A 26,403-nucleotide genomic window follows, 5' to 3' on the forward strand; every position below is an offset into this window, starting at 1 on the left:
CAAAGATGGCCCGGGCGCTGGGGATGGCTCCTTGGCCTCTGCCCCAGGCGCTAGAGTGGCTCTGGTCGCGGCAGAGCGACGCCCCGGAGGGGCAGAGCATCGCCCCCTGGTGGGCAGAGCGTCGCCCCCTGGTGGGCGTGCTGGGTGGATCCCGGTCGGGCGCATGCGGGAGTCTGTCTGACTGTCTCTCCCTGTTTCCAGCTTCAGAAAAAAAAAAAAAAAAAAAGAACATAAATGCATAATAATTAAATATTAATACTCTAACTTTTATTTACATGATGGCATAAATTATGAGAATAAAAATTGTAGTTTATTCTAATTTTAACTATTTCTGAAAAGATGCAAGTATATTCTGACTTTAGTTCATTAACAGAGGCCCTCAAACTTTTCTGTGCATTAGAATTATTTGGGTTATTTTTCAAACATACCGATTCTTGAGTTACAGCATCAGTCTGTGATGAGTGAGGTCCTATAACCAGCATTCACAAATCACAATAAGGAAAACATCAATCTGGAGGAATAATCTTTCTGATCCATCCCCACTACAACATACCTTAATGCCTGCAAAAAATTCTTGGCTTTCAATGGCTAAACTTTTTACATGTGGTTTCTCCAAGAAAAAGGTGGAAGCCGTACAGAATATCTATAAATATAGTTAACAAATAATCATTTAGCAATAGCATTATTGAGAAAATATGTGTCAATTATTATAGTTAAGTACTTAATTTTAATTTTTGGTAGATACTTAAGAGGTAATATAAAACTAAAAAATCTAAAAACTTGCTTAAAAATTGAGAAAAACTTTGCCTTTATAAAAGACTAATTATTCAAACCTCAAAAAATTGAAGTGTTGTAGACTTTGTATGTAAGATGTATTTAAAAGTAGATAAGTGATATCATCACTGAAAAAATAAAAACATTATTTTAAAAATAAAAGTATGTCATTTTAAGACCAGAAAAGATACATAAAGTTATAATTGTTCATCGCTAATAATCAGCGAATTGCTAGAAGCACATGCTCATAGTCTCTAAGATTATTGACTCATCCAGTTATCATTGGGGTTGGCACAATAACCAAGGAAAAAAGAAAAAGAAAAATATTAGTACTTTATATTATGGATACAAAAGCTATTTTTAGAATATGATTTTAAAAATCCATTTTTGCAAGTTAGCACATTCAGGAAAATAAAAAAAAAAACCCAATTGCTTTTTAACATACCTTATCTCCAAGTCTGAGGTTTATGCCATCCAGTTCTAAAACAGAGAATGCCTGAACAGTGGTCTCTTCCTTCAGCTCTTCTTTGATGTCTTGAGGAGAAAGCCTGGACCAAGCTATGAGAAATCCCACTGAGTTGTTTGTAGGGGAAACATCAAAAGCACACCTACAGAAAACCCTGGACTCAATCACTTGCACCACAACCGCTGGCCTTGTTGGAGTCGGGGGTGGCAGTGAGGCAGACAGCTGACCTGGTAGAAGGAAATGCATTATCTGCAGTTGGGCATCTTAAAAACAGACACTGGCTTGTGGGGAAAGCTTATGAAGACTGTAACTCGAGGATTTATATTAAAAAAATACATTTAGAAAAATATTGTATATCTCTAACAATCAGCAAGTACTACGTTCTTATTATGTCTCATAATCACATAAATATTTATAGCAGAGGAATTCATCAGCTAATCAAGCTTATACTAATTATGTTAAATATGCCTGCCCTTGAAAAGTCTAGCTCTGGAACAAAAAGTAATCTACCCTCTTTTAAGCTATTATGTTTCTTAAAAGATGAAACAAACAAAAAATTAAGGTTTGCTACATCATTTCTTATTATAAAGAAAAAGTCACTAAAATGTAAAATCAAATGACTTCCTATTTTGTTTTTATAATTTATTTTTATAACTCAATTTGTCATTACTTTAAATTAAAATATTCATTCTTTATGAGATTGATTACAATGTCTTAGTGAAATATACCAGTGTTATAAAAAAAAGTCTTGTTCTTTCATTTTCCTTGGGTTAAATATGTTTGAAAATTCCTCCCAGAACTGAAGAGATTTTAATATTTTTTATCTCTGGATATTTGCAGGATGAAACCTGGGAATCTAAAAAGTTTCTAAATAAGTTTTTAATTTATTTTGTTGTTATAGAAAAGAGAAAAATATCTGAGTGATAGTCTTTAAAGTAAGATTTTTAAATGTCCTAACATGTACAGATATTCTTCTATGATATACATGGTAATTTTTGGACTATCAAAATATTAATTTTTCAGTCCTGTAATGTAGATTTTGAAAAATTCTGGGAAACTTTAACCTAAATGTGTGTGTATATATATGTGTGTGTGTGTTTGTGTGTGTGTGTGTGGGGGGATATTTATGTATTTCTGAATATTTCAACATGTTATTTTGTTAGATATCAGATTATAAAACCCCAATAACAAATACATTGTTTTCAAATTAATCTGATAATAAATATTTTGTCAGTTATTTGAAATATTAAGCCAAATAATCATATTCAGACTTAAAAGAAATAATAGGCTACTAAGGAGTATGTATTGATTTTATAAAATGTATCTGAGTAAAAATTTCTTTTAAAATAAATTAGGACACTGGTACATCAAGACACATGCAGCCCCATGTTCATGGCAGCATTGATCACAGTGGCCAAGACATGGAAACAACCAAAAAGCCCTTCAATAGATGATTGGATAAAGAAGATGTGGTACATATATACTATAGAATACTACTCAGCCATAAGAAATAATGACATCAGATCATTTACAACAACATGGATGGACCTTGATAACATTATATTGAGTGAAATAAGTAAATCAGAAAAAACTAAGAACTATATGATTCCATACATAGGTGGGACATAAAAATGAGACTCTGGGACATGGACAAGAGTGTGGTGGTTACAGGGGGATGGGGGGGGTAGGGAAGGGGGGGAGAAGAGAGGCACAAAGAAACCAGATAGAAGGTGATGGAACTATATGACTTTAGGTGATGGGTATGCAACATAATCAAATGTCAAAATAACCTGGAGATGTTTTCTCTGAACATATGTACCCTGATTTATCAATGTCACCCCATTAAAATTAGTAAAAATAAATAAATAAATAAAATAAATTAGGAAAAAGTTGAATTTATTTTTAAACAGAGAAAAACTATCTACAGAAACAATTATTAAGACTAAGAAATAAATATGACTAAAAAAATAAATCATGAAAATTAAAAAATTTAAATCACTATTTTAAATAGCATCAACTACCAGGATTATTAAAAGAAACTTTAAGTTTTCAAAATGACATGTAAATTATTTCTGCCTGAAAAGCACAATTTAGCTTTGACCAGATAGCTCGGTTGGTTAGAGCATTGTCTCAAAGCACAGAGGTTGCCAGTTTGATCCCCGATCAGGGCACATACAGGGTCAAATTGATGTTCATGTCTCTCTCTCTCTCTCTCTCTCTATCTATCTCTCATTAATAAAATAAACATTAAAAAAAGAAAAGCACAATTCATAGACAGACAATAGTATGGTGATTACAAGAGACAAAGGAGTGTGGGAGGCAATGGTAGGTAAAGGGGGATAAATGGTGAGAAAAAGAACACTTGACTTGGGGTGCTGAGCACACAATACAAGATACAGAAGATGTAATATAGAATTATACCCCTGAAACCTATATAATTTTATTAATCAATGTCACCTCAATAGATTTTTTTTAAAAAGCACATATTACTGCCTTGCCAATTATATTAGTATATGCTAACTATGCTGTTAATACAGTGTGTCCGTAAAGTCATGGTGCACTTTTGACCGGTCACAGGAAAATAAAAAAGACAATAGAAATGTGAAATCTGCACCAAATAAAAGGAAAACCCTCCCAGTTTCTGTAGGATGCTGTGGCAGCATGTGCGCATGCTCAGGTGATGACGTAACACTGTGTATACAGTGGAGCAGCCCATGGCCATGCCAGTCGAGATGTGGACGGTACAGAGGAAAGTTCAGTGTGTTCTGTGGCTCGCTGAATTCGAATCCACGACCAAAGTGCAACGCAAATATCGGCACGTTTATAACGAAGCACCACCACATAGGAATAACATTGCTCGGTGGGATAAGCAGTTGAAGGAAACCAGCAGTTTGGTGGAGAAACCCCGTTCTGGTAGGCCATCAGTCAGTGATGAGTCTGTAGAGGCTATACGGGATAGCTACCTAAGGAGCCCTAAAAAATCTGTGCGTGAGCCCACATCGAACTGCACTGCATAGGTATGAAACTGGGAGAGTTTTCCTTTTATTTGGTGCAGATGTCACATTTCTATCGTCTTTTGTTGCTTTCCTGTGACCGGTCAAAAGTGCACCATGACTTTATGGACACACTGTATAGTCTCTCTTTTATCATGAAGCTTTATTTTTTAACTTTTGACTCATTTTTGTGTGTTACTTGCCCAAATTTTGTATGATTCTGTATAGAATTTTTCCGTTAACTGTACATACATTGAGAATAGAATAACAAGTAGCTTAAATGTATTGCTTACTCAAAGGGAAAAAAGTAATTTTACTATAATAAGTGTATGATAAAGATACTTTATACATATTATGCAGAATAGCCAAACAATTATATTTTATGATTAAAGTTACTATTGTTAGGAATATTGTTTTATTCTCCTAAATCACAGGGTACACTGAGAGTTGCAGATAAAATATTAGCTTTTTTTAAGAATGCTAGAAAAGGGGACTGGAAAATCTATTTAGAACTGGAGTGGGCACAGAAAAGCAACTCAGAGTATTTATTTTGAGGATTATTATAATATTCTTTAAAGACAAATCACATTAATATTTAGGCATGCTATCTGAATATTATATAATCTATCATAATTTGTTTTGTCATTATGGCTTATTTTACCATAAAAATATTTGTTAATTATATGTATATTAACTATATGTCAACAATCCCATATTCATTTAGAATATCACATTTGGCCAACAGGTCCTAGGAAAAGGCTAATGTTTCAATAAATAATTTTGATTTCTGCCCATTCTTTAGGAACATGTCATAAAGTTTATTAGACAATCTATTTAGCATGATTTCTTCTAAAGACTATTATAGCAGGGGGTTTCTTAGTGTTTGGAATAACTTAAAATTTTTAATTAAGTCAGAAAATGAAAATTACGGATTAAAAAACTTATGACCACCATTAACACTTTTGGTCTTTATTTTTCAATACTTGTTTAGTATAAATGCAATCATTCCTAGAAGACAAAAATGAGATTGTGTTGCATAGTCTGATTTCTTAGTTTCAGTATACCATGGACATCTATCTACTAATATCAAAGAATGTATTCCTGCATTTTAATTTTGTTTACAGAATACTTTTTCATGGTGGATACATCAAAAATACTGAATCATCCAGCAGTTATTGGATAGTTGCAATTGTTTTACAATATTAGAAAAATACTGCTATAAATATTGTACCTGTACACTTCTTTAAATATTTCTCTAAACAAGAATTTTGGAAATCAAATTGCTAGGAACAAATTCATGTGGATTTTTAAGATTGTTCAAAATTGGCAAATTTTCCCATAAAATGACTCTACCAATATACATACATTTCAGTTGGGTGTAAATATACCCAGTTCTCTGTACCTTTGTTGAGTCCAATGCTATTTCGTAAAGATATGATAAAGTGATTTTTATTCTTGATATCCACTAGACTGGGGTGTTGTCAAGTATTAGCATAATTCAACATTTAAAGTAAGCCACAGAAAATAAAAGCCTGTTGAAATCATTAGTTTATATATACAGTACTAAAAATGAAATCTGGTACTTACGAACGCAGTCACCTCCAATTTCAGTTTCGTCAGGGTCACATGGATATAATTTTGCATCAGAAATAGCTGCAAAAGTTGATGTTTTCATATTTATTTAGGTGAGCATAAAGATACAAATATATTTATGTATATGATATATATGAGATGATAATTCTTCAGAGAAGTATTTTTTAATAGAAATTAAACATTTACATTTTCCCCCTTTTCAAGTTGAGAACAAATAGTGATAATTTAGGGTTATATTTTGAAGCAATTATAGCTTTATATCTTGTGTTTTAAATTTCAGTTTACATTAAGTAATGAAACATTACAATCTGCAGAAATTTATACAACAGTCGGTTTGTATCAGTTCCTTGGGATTGCCTTTCCCGTAGTCATTCACAGAATTACAGAAATGTGTCGACAGCTATCATGGTGATATTAATAAATCCAATGCCAGTGTTGGTTTATTTCTGGACTCTTTATTCTTTTCCATTGCTCTATTTCTCTATCTTGATGCTAACATAACACTGTGCATTACTGTAGCTTTACAATAAGTCTGAAAGTGAGATAGTGTAAATTGTTCAACCTTTTTTCTTGTCAAAGTAATTTGGCGATCATAGGTACTTTCTTTTTCCATATAAATTTTAGAATGCACTTTCCAATTTTCACAAAAAAGCTTGTTTGCTGGAATATTGGTTAGGACTATTTTGGAACTATAAATCATTTTGAGGAGAATGACATCTTAACATGGAGTCTTTTAATTTCATGAACATGGTTTATCCATTATTTTAGAACTTATATAATTTCTGTTCAGAAAATGTTATAGTTTTTACTTCATAGTTCTTGTACTTTTTGATATTTATTGATAAGTATTTCATATATTTGGTGCTATTATTGGTATTTTAGATGAAATTCTGATTGTTCGTTGCTAGTATAAACAAATATAAATGATTTTGTACATTGACCTTTTTCTTTACTAAACTCACATAATAACTCCCGTAGCTATTTTGTAGATTCCACTAAATTTTCTAACTAGATAATTAAGTAATTTGCATTTAAATTCTTGAGGGATCTTGTTTCATACTTTTCTTTTCTTGTAATATCTATATCTGGTTTTAGTTTCAGAATGACGCTAGCCTGACGGAAGTTTAGAAGTAATCACTTTTCTTTATTTTTCTGAAAAGCAATGGTGTGAAATAGGTATTACCTCCTTCTGTAATTTATTGTGTTCACATGGCTGTTTCCTTCTTTTTTTAAAAAAAATTTTTATTAATTTTAATGGGATGACATCAATAAATCAGGGTACATATATTCAAAGAAAACATGTCCAGGTTATCTTGTCATTCAATTATGTTGCATACCCATCACCCAAAGTCAGATTGTCCTCCGTCACCTTCTATCTAGTTTTCTTTATGCCCCTCCCCCTCCCCCTCCCCCTACCTTCCCCCTCTCCCTCTTTCCCTCCCCCTGCCCCAGTAACCACCACACTCCTGTCCATGTCTCTTATGGCTGTTTCCTTCTTAAATGGCTTGGTGGGATGGTGGAGTTTTTATTGCTTTTGTTTTGCTTTATTTTTTAGTGGGATAGATCTTAAAGAAGTTTAGCTTCTAGGAGTATCTAACAGTAGATAAGTTATATGAAAATGATGTAGGAATTCTAAAAACAAGTCATGAGAGAATATTTTAAGTGATTTTTTTTCCTTAATTTCTGCTGCTTTGGTGATTTTAGAATAAATATGACTGATTGTTGTCTATCCAGTATCCACCAAGGTGCTATTGGTTGAGGGCAACAATATGCCAAAGTAAAAAAACTACATTTTATAAACTGCCTTTGAAATTAAAGATAAACCAGAACATTCTTCTAAAGTCCTTGTGATAAGGCTTTTTCCAAATAACTTATCTACTGTTCATCATTTTCATATAACTTATCTACTGTTAGATACTCCTAGAAGCTAAATTTCTTTAAGATCTATCCCACTAAAAAATAAAGCAAAACAAAGCAACAAAAACTCCACTTCACTTAAAAGGAAGGAAGTTTCAGTTAGCACAAGACCTCTTTGACCCTTTGGACTTTCCCTTTTATCTTGTCTAAAATGTAGATAAAAAAAACTAATACTGGACCCTCATCCTGTTACCCTGAAAGAAAAGCCAAGAAACTCATCGAGTCCTGGGCCTGACACTTTAAAAAGGCCCCATCATGATCAGCAGCGACTATCTGCTCCAGATTTATGGTAAGCCAGAAAAGGAAACTCTTAACTGGACTAAGTGATTGTCACTTTAGTTTGCCACGAGCAGTCTAACTCAAGTTCTCAGTGGTATTTTAAGGTAAGCTTTTATTGGCAAATCAGAGAAGATAATTTATGTATGTGTCTGATTAATGAGTTATACATTAAGAAGGTGAATAAGCCTGACCAGGTGGTAGCACAGTGGATAGAGCATCAGGCTGGGACTCAGAGGACCCAGGTTCGAAACCCTGAGGTCGCCAGCTTGAATGCAGGGTCATCTGGTTTGAGCAAAGTTTACCAGCTTGAGCCAAGGTTGCTGAGTCAAGAAAGGGGTCACTGGCTCAGCTGTGGCCCTTCGGTCAAGGCACATATGAGAAAGCAATCAATGAACAACTAAGGTGCCGCAACAAAGAATTAATGCTTCTCACCACTCTGTTCCTGTCTGTCTGTCCCTATCCGTCCCTCTCTCTGACTATCTCTCTCTCTGTGTTAAGGAAAAAAAAGTAGAAATAAAATTTTTTCCCAGAAGTCCCCTCTCCCTAAAACCAGTAAGAGGACTTGAATACGGTAAGATAGAGAAATAATTTGAATCTTCAAACTTGAAAAATTCAGTGGATGATAATGACATTACAAAACAGAAAATATTTTTTTATTTTTAAAAGCATGTCTTAAGGATGCAAATTTAAATATTGAATTTTTAAATTCAATGTAAATAACATTTCTGTTAGAGTTATTATTTGTATTTTATAGTATTTTCTAGTATGAAAGTTTTGTTTTCATTTTTAATAGTTTTCAGTGGTTCTTAAACTAACGTAAGTAATTATTTTTTGCATTGTAACACCTATAGAACTTTCCACATCTATTTTGTAATATTATATGAAATTTTACAAAAAAATAACTATTTTTTAAATGCAAGAGTACTGAGAAATACCAAAGGTGTACATTTTTCAAAACCTCTCATCTTGGCCACCCTGTGAAGCTGATCTCTCTGGCTTTTCTCCTTTTTAGTGACAATTTATTAACTGAGCAGGAGCTAAACTTTCGTATTGAGCATATTGCTTTCAGAGAAAGTTTAGCTAGCCAGGAGCTGTGTAAGAAATGTGAAGATTTACTGCTTCACCCTCTCAAGATAATTCTCCAAAGATTTCTCAGGGCACAAAAAACAAAATGCAGAATTCCCTAAATGTCAGGTCCTGCTGCCCTTCTGTTATGCGTTCCTTCACTCTTTGAGACAGATGCACCATCTCTGTCTGCTCTCACGGTGAGAACGCCACATTGTTACCCCTTAAGGACTTTCAGTTTTTCCTGTATTGTTGCTCTTTGAGATGTCCTTCCCCTCACTCTATCTGACCAAGGACAGCTTACCCTCAAACTCTCGGTGTGAAAACCTTGTTCTCAGAAGCAGCTTTCTCTGGTGACACCTCATTATAAATTTCATCCTCTCCTCACCTCCAGTATTCTCATCTACAGCAAGTTTTAATCTTTTCTTCCATACCACTAATTGGAATTTGTAATTGTATTATAGTCTTTGCCACTCTTTTGCTGTACTTGTGTTCTTTGGGGTTTTTTAGTTTGGAAAATCTAACAACCTCAGGATGAAAGTATTCATAGGTTTTATTCACATAGTTATTATTTGCAAGTGTTTGCCTAGTTGAATTACACTAGCGTGTAATAGTATCTTTCAGCATTTCTCGTCTGGTACATATAAATTTGCTCACGATTGCACTGGGGTTATGGCTTTTGGGGAAGAGTATGCTATAAAAGAGAAATGACCTTGTTATTGAATGTCATCTGTAGATAAATGACATCAACATATATTATCACTAGTGACGTTAACATTTGATACTTTCACAACAAGTATTTTTGAAGATTTTAAGATCTTGGCAAAGAATTCTAAACAAATCTGGCCAATATAAACTAGAAAGCTAGCTTCACTGAAGCAGTAATAGTAAACTGAATCTCTTGAGCTTTGCATTAGCTCCATACAAAGTATCCAGAGAATGGCACAGACACACCAACATACAGTTCCATGATTAGCAGTTCATATGTATTACCCATGTTTTCTTACCTTCCGCACAATATCCCATACATCCCTGAGTGGGCTGCAGTAAGTACACAAAAAATTGTCCACAGTTTCTTACAGAGACTGGGATTTGAAAAAGACAGCAGTCTTTTGTAGTGCTAAGCAAAAACTGCCATGTGGCACAAGCTGTCAGTTGCTTCATCTCTCCAGGTGGTGGCAGTGTTTCTGAGTCTCCCAGAGACAGCCAGATGGGAGCCTGCGTTCCACAGTGGTTCATCTTTTTGCGTTAGAAAAAACCAAAAGTTGAAAATCCAGTTTATTTTCATACATGGTAGATAAAGCCATTTTGCATTGTGTTTTAAAAAACCTTTATAATAATCTATTAAGTTAAACCTATATTGTAAAAGAAAAAGTAATTTTATGGAATAGTACACTTAAAGGGAGATTCCTCAAAATTAATATGATTTAGTAGATTTAAATACCTTTATTTCATCTGTTACATTTGTATTATGTTTTTTTGTTTTTTGTTTTTGTATTTTTCTGAACCTGGAAACGGGGAGAGACAGTCAGACAGACTCCCCCCGCATGCGCCCGACCGGGATCCACCCGGCACGCCCACCAGGGGCGACGCTCTGCCCACCAGGGGGCGATGCTCTGCCCCTCCGGGGCATCGCTCTGCCGAGACCAGAGCTACTCTAGCGCCTGGGGCAGAGGCCAAGGAGCCATCCCCAGCGCCCGGGCCATCTTTGCTCCAATGGAGCCTTGGCTGCGGGAGGGGAAGAGAGAGACAGAGAGGAAGAAGGGGGTGGGGGTGGAGAAGCAAATGGGTTCTTCTCCTATGTGCCCTGGCTGGGAATCGAACCCGGGTCCCCCGCACGCCAGGCTGACGCTCTACCGCTGAGCCAACCGGCCAGGGAACATTTGTATTATGAACAAGAGAAATTCAGTGTCAGATAACTTAGTAAAATAGCTGAACATTCTAAGACAAAATCAATCTGTCTGAAGTCATCTTAACATGTAGCACAAAGATAAACTGATCTTGGCGATTTCTTGAAAAATTGCCGTGAACAGTATATGTAAAAAATTAAAGTTCAGTTCAGGAGGCCTCAAAATAGCAGGGGAAAGGAAAAAAATGGTTCAAAATCTGGTGAAAACAAGTGGTTGGCAATTTGGAAAAAATGAAGGTAAAGCCTCATTTGTTACCAATTATCTAAATCAATTTCAGACAGAAAATAGAATTAAATAGAAAATTAACCCACGGAAAATAGCAGACTGATTTGAGAAGTGCTGGGACATTTACTAAATGTGTCAACTTGGGCACTTAGGTGCATTGTTGTCGTATTAGGTGAATTGTAGTCGTATTAGGTGAATTGTAGTACCCGCCTCACAGTGCTGTGATGAATAAATAATGTATATAAAACTACTTCTACGTAGCAATAGGTCAATAATCGTTAGCCAGATTGTAATTTTGCATGTTACTCTTTCCAAGCTTAAAAGCAAAGGAAGCCCTGGCCGGTTGGCTCAGCGGTAGAGCGTCGGCCTAGCGTGCAGAGGACCCGGGTTCGATCCGGCCAGGGCACACAGGAGAAGCGCCCATTTGCTTCTCCACCCCTCCGCCGCGCTTTCCCTCTCTGTCTCTCTCTTCCCCTCCCGCAGCCAAGGCTCCATTGGAGCAAAGATGGCCCGGGCGCTGGGGATGGCTCTGTGGCCTCTGCCCCAGGCGCTATAGTGGCTCTGGTCGCAATATGGCGACGCCCAGGATGGGCAGAGCAACGCCCCCTGGTGGGCAGAGCGTCGCCCCTGGTGGGCGTGCCGGGTGGATCCCGGTCGGGCGCATGCGGGAGTCTGTCTGACTGTCTCTCCCTGTTTCCAGCTTCAGAAAAATGAAAAAAAAAAAAAAAAAAAAAAAAAAAAAAGCAAAGGAAAAATCATAAATGAAAAGATTGATAGATTAAATAATTATTTTAAAAATATAAGAAAAATTAGAATTAAATGAGGAGGAAATTACTTGTAAATAGCATTATATTTAGTATATATTATATTGTTTATATATTATTATATTTCTTATTTTATTTTAACCATGTAATACCCATTTAAAAATTCTAAGATCACAAATTGGCAAAATACACAAACATAATTTAAAAAATAAATACAGATGTCTAATGAATACATGAGAATATTCAGTACCAGAAAAGATATTTTTATCTATTGCTACTAGAATTTAAAATTAGCATTATATTATTGAAAAACAAAGTAACTATACATATTTAAAACCTCAAAAATACTAAAATAGAACAGTGATTTATATGCACATTTGCTAATTGCAGAAAGCCTAAAAGTATATATATATAATGGTCTAAATCAGGGGTCCCCAAACATTTTACACAGGGGGCCAGTTCACTGTCCTCAGACCGTTGGAGGGCTGGACTATAAAAAAACTATGAACAAATCCCTATGTACACTGCACATATCTTATTTTAAAGTAAAAAAACAAAACGGAAGTAGTACTGTACGTGAGCCACGCCGCCACATACAGTATACTCCAGGAGCACAGGATGTGGATGTTGACCACCAATGAAAGAGGTGCCCCTTCTGGAAGTGCGGTGGGGGCCGGGTAAATGGCTCAGGGGGCCACATGCGGCCTGGTAGTTTGGGGACCCCTGGTTTAAATAAATATGTTGTATGTATGACAGGTTATTTTCAAACTAATACAAAGAATTTCTAATATAAGAAGAAAATGTTAATGCTATAGCTGTAACTGAAAAAAAACATGTTATGCAACTGAATACATAGCATGAATCATACAAAACAATATAAATAATAGGGAACTATAGCAAAATGTTAATGGTGTGAAGAATTCAGGGGTGTATTATGAATGAATATTATTCTATTATGTGTTCTTTATTTTCTAAGTTTTCAGTAATGCACGTGAACTATTTACACAGACTTGTATTATTCTGTAGACAAAAAGAGAATACTACCAATTCTCCAGCTGAATGGCCCAAAGGTTTGGTTCAAGGGGGCATGAAAGAATGGAAACAGGGAACACTTCCTCATCAGGCACAGTGAGCTCCAGGAAAGGAGACAGTTCACCTCCACATTTGTGTGAGGATCTAGAACTGATTATAGCTAATTTACCCGCGGAACTAAAATATAGAACCAAAACAACACAAATATTTAAGGATGTAGTGAATTTCCTCAAATTTTACTTTTTCAGTTTAGGCAAAGTGTCACAAAAATGATAAGCAAAGAAACAAAAAGGAGAAAACAAGGCAGCTACAATGTCACAACTTAATTTTTTTTTTTTTTTTTTACAGAGAGAGAGAGACAGAGAGAGGGATAGATAGGGACAGACAGACAGGAACAGAGAGATTAGAAGCATCAATCATCAGTTTTTCATTGCAACACCTTAGTTGTTCATCGATTGCTTTCTCATATGTGCCTTGACCACGGGCTACAGCAGACTGAGTAACCCCTTGCTCGAGCCAGCGACCTTGGGTCCAAGCTGGTGAGCTTTGCTCAAACCAAATGAGCCCGCGCTCAAGCTGGTGACCTTGGGGTCTTGAACCTGGTCCTTCCACGTCCCAGTCTGACGCTCTATCCACTGCGCCACCGCCTGGTCAGACAACTTAAAATTTAGATATATTTTCTGAGTTCTTCTCATTAGTTGCATGCTTAAAGAGGAAAATAATTCCTGTCTCTGCATAATTCACAAAACGTGGGTACCAGTAAGGAAAGTGGGCCTATGCTCAAGCCTGACAAGGACAGAATCAGGTGTTCAGGTTATCTGGGGTTAAGTACAGGAGCTCTGGAGAATGACAACCTGTAACCAGAATTTGACTGATTGATCTGCTAGCTGGGTGACTCCAGGGGTGTTACGTCTAAGAATATTTGTCTTGCACTGGATGCTAGAAATAACAATAATAGGCTTCATTCTAGAGTTGCTTTAAAAATTATATAAGATGCTCTAGGTAAAAGCACTTGGTGGACTGGTTGACTATAGTATAAACTATTACTATCATTATTACATAATATAAAAAGAAGCATGGGGATATTCCAGATTAGTTCAATCTGGATGCAAATTAAAATAATAATTCAGCATGAGAAATAAATTGGTTATAATAAGATTCAAGCTTCCTATGGAAAAAAAATAGGTAAGAAGAAGTGAGTTGAAATACCTCGACACATTTGGTTGGCATCTCAGCAGGTCTGTCAAAGAGGAGAAATCTATACCACCCGGCAGCAAGGGAATGGTCACATATGAGGTCTTGTGCAGCTGACTGCTGGAGGTGCAGTGAGTCAAAATGGATACTTCTATGAGGGCTCTGGAGCAACTGGTGTCCCCCAGGAGAGCACTCCAGAGCTGGGATGGAAAGATAAGTGTTTTTATGGAGGTGTATTCTTCATTAAAATAGTTCAGTCCTCAATTAAAATTGATTCCCAAAACAAAAGTAAATCAAATCAACCTAGAATTACACATACAGATTATCTGAAATGTCAGGTCTCTTAATAGTCAAAAATTACTTAACTTGAACTTTTTATAAATACAATAAACCAATCAAAAAACTTTTTAGAATGCCTTTTTGATACACTTAAGCTTCAAGAACTTTATTTCCATTTAATTTGGGATAAGAAATATTTTTAAAGTTTATTTGTTGGATACAGATGACATATTATATATTCGCTTCAGGTGTACAACATAGCAATTAGACATTTATATACTTTATGAACTGATTACCCTGTGAAATCCGCAAGCAATATTACTGATGGATTTTGAGTTAGGATTTGTTTACTTCTACCCTTGGAAGTTCCAGGCTCTAAAAGATTCCTGTTGGGAGTGGTCCTTCAGATTTGAATGTCATTATTGACACACACCCCCCATGACCTACTTTCTCTGCATAGCCACCTGTCCCCCAAGTCCTACCTCTCCCAGGTCGTAGAAAACAACCAACTAAACCAATCTTTTAATGCCCATCTGATTTTTGTAAGACATTGTCCTACACAGACCTTCCCGGTATTCTTTAGTGCAAGAAAAAATATAAAGATTTTAAAGATTTTTTTAACGATGAATTATTGAAGTTTGATTTTATTATTAAGCACAAGAAAAGAAATAGGGTAGAGGGGAAGTTTTGAAGCACAAGAAAAAACCAGAGAGAAAGGGAGGTGTTCTTAGTTGTTTAAGGAAGCCAAGTTAATTCACTTAGTCACAATTCACATCGCTGAGACCCGGGTGCCTCCGGGAAGGCGCTCGAGCACAGGGATTGTTCGGGTGCCAGCTGGGTTGGTCTCAGGAAGGTGTCAGGAGATTGGTCCTGGTTTCAGGGTCCCACCTTAGGTACCGTGGAGTGTCAACCAAAGGTCACTGGCGCCAATTTAAACGTCAACAGTAACCCCCAATTTGGGTGCGGTGAAGAAGGAAGGTTTAGAGTGAACTGCTCAACATAACAGCAGAGTGGTGAAAACAGCGCAGCTGGAGAGCAGCTGGAGGAGCTGCAGAGCGGCTGCTGGGGAAACCCCAGGACTGGGAGGTTTCCCGGGAGGCCCGGCGACCGCGGGGCCAGGCCGGGGTTCAGCCAGGCAGCTCCGCGAGGGTCCGCTTGGCCCAGACCCACTCGGTTCCGCTCTGGGGGGGAGGGGCCTGGGGGGGTGGGGCTCCGCTCCGCAGCTGCGACAAGGTTTCGCCGTCTCAGCTCCACGGGGGGAAATAGTCTTCCGTCTTCAGCCTTCTGTCTTCAGTAGAAAGTATATTTTGTTTTAACCTCATTGTATTTTAAACCTTCCTTTGTGTGGGTAAAGCAGTGGGAGGGGGGCGCTATTCTCTCCGTAGAGATCTCTTTTGCAGTTAGCAAAACCGATTCCAACAGCTACACAAAATTATCATCGCAAAACATTAACCTTTTGATATTGAAGGAATAAAATGCTCATTCATTATTAACGGCTGTGGGGCGGAGCTAGGGAAGAAATCGTGCAGTTTGGAATTGAACTCTTTTCGGATAATTCGCACCTGACTGCATCTAGGATATCTGACAGACCCGGGAAGGTTCTGGCGTTAAATGAAAGGGAGCTAAAGGAGCAGGATATCCGGACACAAAGGAACAGAAACAGGGCTGAGGGTCTTAAAGCAGGGAAACTGGAGGCAACTGCCACCTGCATACTGAGGAAAACAGAAACACAGTGGCTGTGAAGTGGCCAAAGACAGCAGCTGGACAGAGCGGAAGTCAGTGAGAGACAGAGGGCAGATGTGGCCGCGAACACGCACAGGGACGCTCCCACGTCACCAGGAAAGCCCCCTTCTCCTAGAGGTCCAGGGGGCGCCCCTGTACTCCCATCCGCCAGCGCCCTACCTGGCTGACCATTCCCCGGGGCCAGGAGCGTCAGTGCCAGTGCCAGCGCCCACATTTCGCCAGGCATCGCTGCCGTCACCGTCACCGGTAGGGACGAAGGTGTCGCAGATCGCCCCAGCCTTAGGTGCAGGGAGGATGGGGCCACCGCAGCCCCTAAGTCCTCCAATTACAGGACTTTCCTGTTCCTGCGCGGCCGTTAGGGTCGCTGCTTGGCCCGGCTGTGGGGCGCAGTAGCCAACCCTTTACAGGGACAGGGGCCCCGATCTGGCGCCTCCTCCCTCTAAGCCCCCCATCTGGCTGCCAAGAAGCCACGCCCAGTTTGTTCCAGGAGACTGCGGCGAGGCCACCCGTTCTGGCTGCGGAACCGTGGATGCCAGCAGAAGTCGCAAGCTCCCAGATAAAAGTTGGCACCCCGCATCTCCCTGTTTGAGCAGATGCTTTAGGAAAAATGTAGTAATTCTAGAATGTTCAAACGGACCTCCAATAAAAGAAATCTCACAAGGTTCTGTTAAAAGAGGCAGTATAACCCATCATACCTGCAGATTAATTTTTAATCTGATAATTGGGATTGCTTGCTTGCTCCCCAAAGGTGCACATGCTTCTCAGAAGTTACTCTGGCCGCCTCAGAGATCAAGGATGGGAAGAGCAAGTAGTCATTCTCTTCTTCTACCTCTATGACAGGTTTCCAGAAACGAAAGAGAGGACATCTAGACATTCTCCAAACACGTGGGTCAGACATGGTGTATTTGCTGATTAATGATTCCCACAGCTCTTCCAATTGTTCAGTGGTGACCCAGTGCCTCAGGATCCTTGAGCATATGGTCACATGACCCCCAGGGTTGCCTTGGGGATTCTCCAATCTGAAGTTGTCTTCAGATGTCTGGTGGCCTCTGCAAAGGGAGCCCCCTCCTTTTTAAAAATGAAGTCTGAATTTTTTTATTTTTTGTCGTTAAATACAACCTCGCCCTCCTAGTTTTTCTTTGGCAGGGTCAGTTCTATAGTCTCCTCATTCACCTCTTGGGACTTGTTTTCAGAGCCTGCACTGAGGAGAAAGAAGACGCTGGTCAACAGAGCTAGCTGGTCCTGGGCTCCTGGTGGGCACCAGGGTTCAGGACCCAGTTCCACCTGTAGGTTTGGATTGAGGCTTGCATTGGGCACGGTGCTAAAGACAGGAGGTGCCTAGATACATAAATAAGCTTAAAAATCATTTATAAGTTTTTATTTGAAAGAGAAATTGGCATTTAAAATTTCAAAACCTGTTTCTAAACATAGAAGCACTAACCTATCTTGGAAAAAATTTTGTTTGTGGTGCAAAACACTGTGTGGAGCCTCCTTTTACACGAAGAGAAGGCTCCCAACCGTCCAGAAGAAAAGTGAAGTATAACTTTGGGGGCGGGGGTAGGCAGATTATTTTTATCTTAAGATCTTTGTGGAAGAACAATTTAATGTGAGCAGAATGAAATTACGAGATTTTTAGTGTGTATCTATTGTTTCAGTTTATAAAGCCTAATAAAACTGGGAAAGGAAAATAAACATTAATTTTTCTCAATCTATTTGTGAAATCACCAGGAGTAAAGAAATATCTATAATCAGGAAAAAATTATAACAGGCTTTTTGTGAATTTATTATCCAGCAATATCTGTAAAAATGCAATCAACTTCTATACTTTCTTGGAGCGTAATGTCACTTAACTAACTTCCAACAAACCCTGAGCATACAATTTAAATTCTAGCAGGTCTCATTTTCCCTTCCATTTTTGATTGATGAATGCCAGTTTATGAGTTTACAATAGACAAAGACCCAATTTGCCTCCATATAAATGAGTTAAGATGAAAAAAAAAACAACCCCAGCAACTTAAATTGTTTTTCAAATCTTTGTAGAAAATTTATGTAAACTGGCTTTGGGTCTGCAAGAATATACTGAATAAAAATTATGTAATAAGACAGGGTGAGAAATAAAAAGGTATAAAATGACATTTTAACATATCAGGTCAAGTGTATCAAAAAATTGATATATAATTCAAACATTTTTAACTTTATTTTTGAAGAAAAGAAAAACAATAGATGCATGGTATCCTAATCATAAATATTGATGATACTTGTAAAATTCAGTGAATATAACCAAGAGAGAAATAATAAAGAATGTTGAGGGAAGATGAAAAAAGCTAATAAGTACAATGTAGCTTAATGAAAAGAAAAGCCTACCGAGAGAAAATTTTAAATGATTTCCTTGGGAAAAAAAATAATTTCATTCATTTCAGTTTCATGCCCAAAATGATGATAAACTTTATTAGAGAAACTCCCAAATTCAGGGGGCAGAAAGAGACAGTGATTAAGTATATGAACCCTGGGGTCAGGACACGTGGGTTCTAATTCGAGACCTGCTACTTCTTTGCTGGCTGTGTAACCTTGGATGCTATATTTCTCCTCCTAACCTTATTTTTCTGTACAATGGGAGTGACAGCAATTAAGTCTACCCCATAGAGTTTAAGAAACAAAGGTATATGCATGTGGGGGTGTGGTAGGAGGAGGACGGATCTGGAAAAGAGCATTTAGATCAGTGTCTGACACAGAGTAGCTAACACAAATGACATAATAGTTTGCTGTTAATAAAACAAAGGTGCAATGCCACATAATTATACATTTTATATATTGTTTTTTAAAAAAGGTGTCTCAGGCCCTGGCCGGCTGGCTCAGTGGTACAGCGTCGGCCTGGCGTGCAGAAGTCTCAAGTTCGATTCCCAGCCAGGGCACACAGGAGAAGCGCCCATCTGCTTCTCCACCCCTCCCTCTCTCCTTCCTCTCTGTCTCTCTCTTCCCCTCCTGCAGCCGAGGCTCCATTGGAGCAAAGATGGCCCGGGCGCTGGGGATGGCTCTGTGACCTCTGCCTCAGGCGCTAGAGTGGCTCTGGTCGCGGCAGAGCGACGCCCCAGAGGGGCAGAGCATCGCCCCCTGGTGGGCAGAGCATCACCCCCTGGTGGGCGTGCCGGGTGGATCCCGGTTGGGCGCATGCGGAGTCTGTCTGACTGTCTCTCCCCGTTTCTAGCTTCAGAAAAAAATAATAATAAAAATAAATAAATAAAAAAGGTGTCTTTTTTCAGCATTATCCTATTACAGTATGCAGTGTAATTCAGAGTGCCCTTAGGAAAACCCATGTTTGTATAAACATATGAGTTCCTTGGCCTGTGTAGTTTTTACTAAATGAGAGTCTTGCTGTCTCCTGGCACATCTTTAGGGGGAGATTCATAGAAATAGTATCGGGAAGGAGGATGCTGTAGAGCTCAACACTTGAGCTTCACAAATTAATGCCTTGGTTCTGGCCCTGAGTTTATATTCAGGAAGCCGTTCCGCCCAGACAGAGACATTAAATGAAACAATCTCACTCTCAAGAACAGCATATTCCTTTTTGTTGAAGAGGAGTCAACTAGACAGAGACTTGCTATGTTAAAGAAAAAATTTTAAGAACACCCATTAGCGTGAATTTGATCATGTTTATTGTGGCATGACCAGTGCTGAGATTCAAGTGATGTAACCACTGGCTCTCTGCCCTAATGACCATTTTAAGTATATAAAAAGGATACACTGAAAGGTAGTTTATTATTTCATGCATTTAGTACTTAAATAAGAATAATAAAAGAGATACACAAAAATAGACTGTGCTATAAGAGTAATGAAAAAATGTTAAATGATACCTGACAAAAAACAATAAAACTGTTTTTTGCAATATTTCCAATGACAGCTTGTCACCCCCTGGTTGTAATATATACAGACATTTGATACCATGGAATATTATTCATCTGTAAAAGGGAAGGAAATTCTGATACAAGCTACAAACATGGATAAACTTTGAAGACATTATGCTCAGTGAAATAAGTCTGTCACAAAGATTCAAATATTGTATGATTCCACTTAAATTAAGTACCTAGAGCAGTCAAGATTAAAGACACAGAAAAGAAAATGGTGGTTGCAAAGGCTGGGGGGAGGGGACAACGGCATGTTATTGTTTAATGGGCACAGAGTTTCAGGTCAGAAAGATGAGAAAGTTCTAAAGATGGATGGTAGGGATGCTTTCACAATGTGAATATACTTTTGCTACTGAACTATACATTTTTAAATGCTTAAGGTGGTAAATTCATGTTATGTATATTTTGCCACAATATGAAAAATAAATGTTTTTAATGAATCTTTCACCCACCAGCTGTTGGAATCCATGGGAGTCCAAAAGACCAGAGTCACAGGCTTTATTGAAAGGAAGAAAAGAACCCTGCCGGGCACTTCTCCTGGGGGAGAAGAGCACCGGTTACAGACTAGGGGCCAGTTATATAGTGTTTGGGAGAGCCTGAGGGGATACTGAGGCAAAAGTCCTGGTATGTCCAGAATGCTTCTCCTTGGGGGGCTTCGAGCATGTGGGTGTTGAATCAAAAGTCCTGGTGTGTCCGGAGCCCCTCCTTGGGGCGGCTTCTCAGCTTTTTGGAATTCCTCTGTCTCAGGGGCGTAAGTCCAGTAAGGGTGAGGTCTAACAGATAAGCGGAACATCAAGAGGGCAGTTTGGAATTCATGTATCTATCATTTCTCGACTCTGTGGTTACATATAAAAGAAAGGCAGTTATTAATTTTATAATATATGGTGAGCGGTGATGAGGAGAAAGAGGAGAAACAATTGGAAAATTATTTCTTCTTCTGGAGAGAACTCAAGAAGGGAATCTTGCCAAGCCAAGTCCCTCATCCAGTTAAGGAGGTCATCAATTTCCATGCTGTAAGGTCTGAACCAGGTGATGTCTCTGAAAACCTGAGTGAGGAAGTAAAAAAATTTTGCGAGGTAATAATTGTTAGTTGCTTGCTGCTAGTGCCAAGTGAACAGAGTGACATGGTGATACATGGTCTCCTGGATGAGTCTCATGAGACGTGATGGACTGGTTCCCTTCAAGTGGGAGGACATGTGGAGATTTTAAAATACAAGAAACCTGTTGGTGTAAGATTTTTAGAAGGATTGAATATGTGTGGTAAAGAGGAAGAGGATTTGGAGAACATTCAGGAGGGAACTTCTTGGGCTGAGGGGCGGCTTCTTCCTGCTGTCATCCCTACCTATTTGATATTTCCCTCATGAAGTTCTCCTTGGGGTACTGGGGAATAGGAGTGTAGGAGCATTTGATTTTAGGTAATCCTAGAGATTTCTCTCATCCCGGCCTGTAGAAACTTAATAAAGAAAGAGGCAGGTATTTGGAGATTAGCAAGGTTGAAAGATAGAATTTAGAAGGTTTGCTGATACAGGGTTTCAGATTTTTCTGTTTCATGAGGGCAGGTTTCAGGGTTGATGTGTAGGGTTAGGTAGATTTTTCCAGTGGTCTGATTGGCGAAGGTCTGCATGCAGTTCTGTAAGAAACTAGTAAACAAATGTAAGAGGCAGGGTTTAAAAGTTAGAAAAGTAAATAGGAGAGTGAGTGAACTAATGAAAGGCAATAGTAAGATGCCCAGGTTGCACAAAACCACTGATTCCATGTATACAAATCCGCTGGGCTTCAGGGAGAGAGAGAGAGAGAGAGAGAGAGAGAGAGTAAATAGGAATAAGACAGGGCAGTGTGGCTAGTCCCCTTGTCCCTAGATCTACTTTTGTAGAGATTTCTAAAGCAATAAGAAGAGAAATTACCTGTATAGCTTGTTTGGTCCTTACATTGATGGATAGTGTATTAGGAACTGGAAGAGGCTCATGGGGTGGGATTAGGTTGATATTTAGGGTGAGATAGATTAGGGTATAGGTTTTTGTCTAATTAGTATGGAGGCGCAGATAGGTGTTGGTCCCACACGAGTAGAAAGTTCCTGATTTGGTGAGGCAGGCTGAGAGGTGAATAGAGAATTGAAGGACAAGGGGTCAGTTTTGTTTCTCTGTTTCTGAGCTCCAAATGGTCAGGGTGGAGGAAAGAGTCGTCCTAATAAGTGGGGAGGGTAGAGGATTGTTAGCTAGGGTGACTGATTAAACATTCTTTGAAAACCAGGTTTCTGACTGTACAAATTCTTTTTTCTTGGTATTTAAAAAATTTTAACCTCTAGTGACAATCAAGTTGACTTTCTTTTTATCCTAGTTTCCCTTTTCCCAAAGCCTGACTAAAAGAGTCCTTAGTTTTTTCATATATTTGCCATACATAGACCAACCAGCTTCAGGTTTGTGATTGGAGTAAGGCATTCCGTTTTTCTATTTTAGCAGCAGTGGGAGTTGTCAGGATCATGGTGTGTGGACCTGTCCATGTGAAAGTCAGTCCTTGGGTGATGTAATGCTGGAAGTGCCTCTTGGACAGTGTTTGAACAGTTTGCTGAGTGACCTATAAAACCTGCAAGTACTTAGGGAAAGAGTGTTACATTTCTACACTTTGCAGTTAGAGTTTAAGTCCTAGTGACCACTGCTTCTAGCTGGAATTAGCAGCAGGTCCCAGCCTATAATAGGCATGGGGCATTGAGATAAGAGGAACAAAGGAGATACTAAACATTAAATAAAGCAATAAAATCAGACTGTCAATACTCACAGTAGAGATCTTTGAGGGATAAATAAAACTTAAATATTCAGGCAAGGCATAGTAGATGGCCCTTGTGTTTACAAGAAAGGAGATCAGTTTATCTGCTACTTGGAAGAAATACCTTAGGCTCGTGAATGATGTCCTTGGGCCTTCAGTGGCAATTCCCAGCACGCTGGGCAAGGTCAGGTCACAGGTAGCTGGAGCAGGGCTAGAAGTGACTGAACCCTCCCTCCATGGAGAAAGGGGGCAGCTTACCTTCTCATGTCCCTCTTTCCACAGCACAGGTGTGTCAACCGGTGGGGCCAGGAAGCCTAGCAGGCTTCAGTTCAGTGACCTTTCTTTCCACTCTGGAGCAGGGCCTTGATAGAATGCTGTGAAACCCCTTAGGGCGCTGGAGCCAAAAGTTGGTATTTCCTGACTTCTTTTGGGCCTTATTTGCCTTTTCTGTTACTTCCTTGGTCATTATGGACCTTAAAAGCCATGCTCAGAAGATCTCACTGAGGGGCTTGACTAAGAGAGCAAAATTGGGAATTCAGTGTTTAAAGAAACCAATTAGACTGAGGAAAGAAAAGATTTGATCTGTGGTGGTAGGTGGTTGGAGACTGTGGAGGGTCTGAGTTTGATCTAGGGTGAGACTTCAGGTGGTGGGGATTAAAATAATGCCTAGATAGTCTAGGGACTGAGAATAAAGTTGAGCCTTAGCAGAGAAGACAGGATAACACTTCATAGCGAGGAAGTTAAGAAGGGTGGTGGTGAGTCTCCTTGAGGCAGGCAGGGAGGGGCTGCAGAGGAGTAGGTTATCTACATATTGTAAGAGAGTACTAGTTTTGAGATTGCATGCTGCTAAATCCTGAGCTAGTGCCTGCCGAAACAGGTGTGGGCTGTTTCTGATTTCCCTGGGGTAAGACAATCCAGGTAAATTGCTGGGCTGCATTAGTGTCTGGGTAAAGGCAAACAGAAAGTAAGAGTCAGGGTGAGGAATGGTAAAGAAGGTATTCTTGAGGTCTAGGGCCATGAAGTGAGTGGTATTTGAGGGAATGTGTGACAGTAACTTGTAGAGATTAGGGACTACTGGATGGAGGGGAATTACTGCCTCATTGACTAGGTGTAAGACTTGTACGAGGTGAAAAACTCCTGAAGGTTTTCGAACAGGAAGGATGGGGGTATTTCAGGGAGATTCCGTGGGGATGAGAAAACCTGGTTTATAAGGTGGGTAATTACTGGTTTAAGGCCTTAGAAACAGACACAGTTACACATTAAACAAAGACTTCACATATTATGAATTAAGAAATTTAAATGAGCGCACTTTACTTGTTTCAATTCACTAGAAATATTTTCTGACAAACAATGAGACAAGACAGATTACTTACTCACATAGCTTAATATACAATTCTGTTTTTTAAGTTTTTCAAGATGGCAGGGAGTTGCCAGCAAAGAGGGGAGGAAGAGAGAAAGCAGACGGATGGACAGTGTGAGCAGCTGGATGGAAAGAAGGAGGGTCAGAATCTGCAGGAGGAGAGAAGGAGGTTAAAGTATTGGTGTGGCGCCACATGGTCAGAGGAGTCAAAAGGATTTAGAGCTCTGAGGAGAGAGGAGAGGGCAAGGAGGAAGGAGGCACAGTCACAGTTTGTAAGGAAGGAGGAGGGGTCAGAGAGGAGACAGACAGAACTGCAGTTTGTAAGGAGGGAAGAGAGGTCAGAGATGAGACAGGCACTGCAGCCAGAGCCGCAGCTTGCTTCTTTGGAGAGGGGAGAGGACGAAGAACACAGTGGAGAAGGGAGAGGCCCCTGGCCAGCAGGGGAGGAGAAAGAGAGACTGATGAATGAGAAAACAGGATTTAGTGAAGGAAAGAGGCTTTCTGGAGGGAGACTCCAGCAAAAAAGATTTGCTGAGGGAGTAGAGAGGGGTCCCGAGAGAGGGGTGCCCCGGGGGTAAGGCAGGAGAAGGAGAGAGTTTGGGAGCCCGCGGAGAAGGAAAGATTAGGAGCAGAGGTTTTAGGTGAGGTTTCTTTGGCCAAAACCGGCCTGCGTGTGGAACAGAAAGTACAGAAATTAAGGACAGGAGAGAAGGGAGAAGAAAGCCTGCACGTAAGGAACTTCTGATGCCCTCCCCGTCCGGTGGCAGAAATTATCAAGATCTCTTAGGATATTATAATCGAATGTCCTGTTTTCAGGCCAATGGGAGTCATTGTCTAGTCTGTACTGAGGCCATGCCATGTTAGAGAAGAAGATTAATTTCTTTGGTTTAAGGTCTGAGAGACCGAATTTGGCGAGGATTTTTTGAGACATCCTAGAGGTGGTCTGGTCAGAAGGCTTAGACCCTGAAGAGCCCAGAGTGGAGACAGGTGAGCAAGAGGGGGGCATCCCCGCCTTTTGTCACTGTCTCAAGAGGAGAGAATCTCCGTGTGGGGGGAGTCGTCCCTGATAGAGGTCGTCACCACCTGTCAGGGAGCTCCGAGGACGAGAAGTCCGAGAGAGTGGAGAGGTTTGGCTAGGCGCCTAGTCTTCCGTGCAGTCCACTGAGACTGAAAGTCAAACCCCTCAAAACGTGAGGCGTATCAGAGAAAACCGTCCGACCAGAAAGGGATATTTTTAGAGAGAAATTTAGAGGCCAACCAGGGAAGGGGAAGGGAGAAACTCCTTACCTTCTGGTCCAGCAGGGGTTCAGGACAGGGTTAGACTGCTGGCCAATCAACCCACAATTACACGTCCAAACAGAATCAGGGAGTAAGCCTGGGATGAGCTGCTGCTGCCCATTGCTTCCCTGGTTGTAAGTTTGGACGGCAAAGAGGGATCGTCTAGGCAGTTAGTACCCTGTCCTGGGTTTCGGCACCAAATGTTGGAATCCATGGGAGTCCGAAAGACCAGAGTCACAGGCTTTATTGAAAGGAAGAAAGGAACCCTGCCAGGCACTTCTCCTGGGGGAGAAGAGCACCGGTTACAGACTAGGGGGCCAGTTATATAGTGTTTGGGAGAGCCTGAGGGGATACTGAGGCAAAAGTCCTGGTATGTCCAGAATGCTTCTCCTTGGGGGGCTTCGAGCATGTGGGTGTTGAATCAAAAGTCCTGGTGTGTCCGGAGCCCCTCCTTGGGGCGGCTTCTCAGCATTTTGGAATTCCTCTGTCTCAGGGGTGATAGTCCAGTAAGGGTGAGGTCTAACAGATAAGTGGAACATCAAGAGGGCAGTTTGGAATTCACGTATCTATCACCAGCCAGAAAGCAAACCCTTTATATAAACAGATCTCAGCATCATTGACTCCAAAGAGATTTCCTGGAAATGTTCAGTAGAGTAGAAATGTTTTAATCCTCAATTAAGTTAATTTTTGGACATAAATTCATAATCACAGAGGTTGAGAAACTGATTACATATCAATCATCCATGCAGAACTGCATAGCTTGTAACACGGTAACACAAGTTTTACCAGCTAAGTAATCTTCCTATTTTATAGATAAGAATATTTCAGACCAGAGTCCAGTGTCTCTTCCTATCATGGCCGCTGCC

General features: G+C 39.6%; 1 protein-coding gene across 1 annotated transcript in view; it reads right to left on the minus strand.

Moving 5' to 3' along the window:
* The window catches only part of VWDE (von Willebrand factor D and EGF domains), a 70,362-nt gene extending 53,902 nt beyond the window's left edge, over positions 1-16,460 (minus strand). The window contains exons 1-6 of the mRNA XM_066240367.1: positions 16,394-16,460; positions 14,228-14,412; positions 10,095-10,326; positions 5,821-5,886; positions 1,220-1,467; positions 554-643 (exon numbers count right to left, since the gene is read on the minus strand). Of these exons, the coding sequence (XP_066096464.1) occupies positions 554-643; positions 1,220-1,467; positions 5,821-5,886; positions 10,095-10,326; positions 14,228-14,412; positions 16,394-16,460 (888 nt within the window). The remainder of the gene's footprint in view (positions 1-553; positions 644-1,219; positions 1,468-5,820; positions 5,887-10,094; positions 10,327-14,227; positions 14,413-16,393) is intronic.
* Between the last annotated feature and the right edge of the window lie 9,943 nt (positions 16,461-26,403).

The sequence above is a fragment of the Saccopteryx bilineata genome, chromosome 7, assembly GCF_036850765.1.
Source record: "Saccopteryx bilineata isolate mSacBil1 chromosome 7, mSacBil1_pri_phased_curated, whole genome shotgun sequence".
NCBI lineage: Eukaryota > Metazoa > Chordata > Mammalia > Chiroptera > Emballonuridae > Saccopteryx > Saccopteryx bilineata.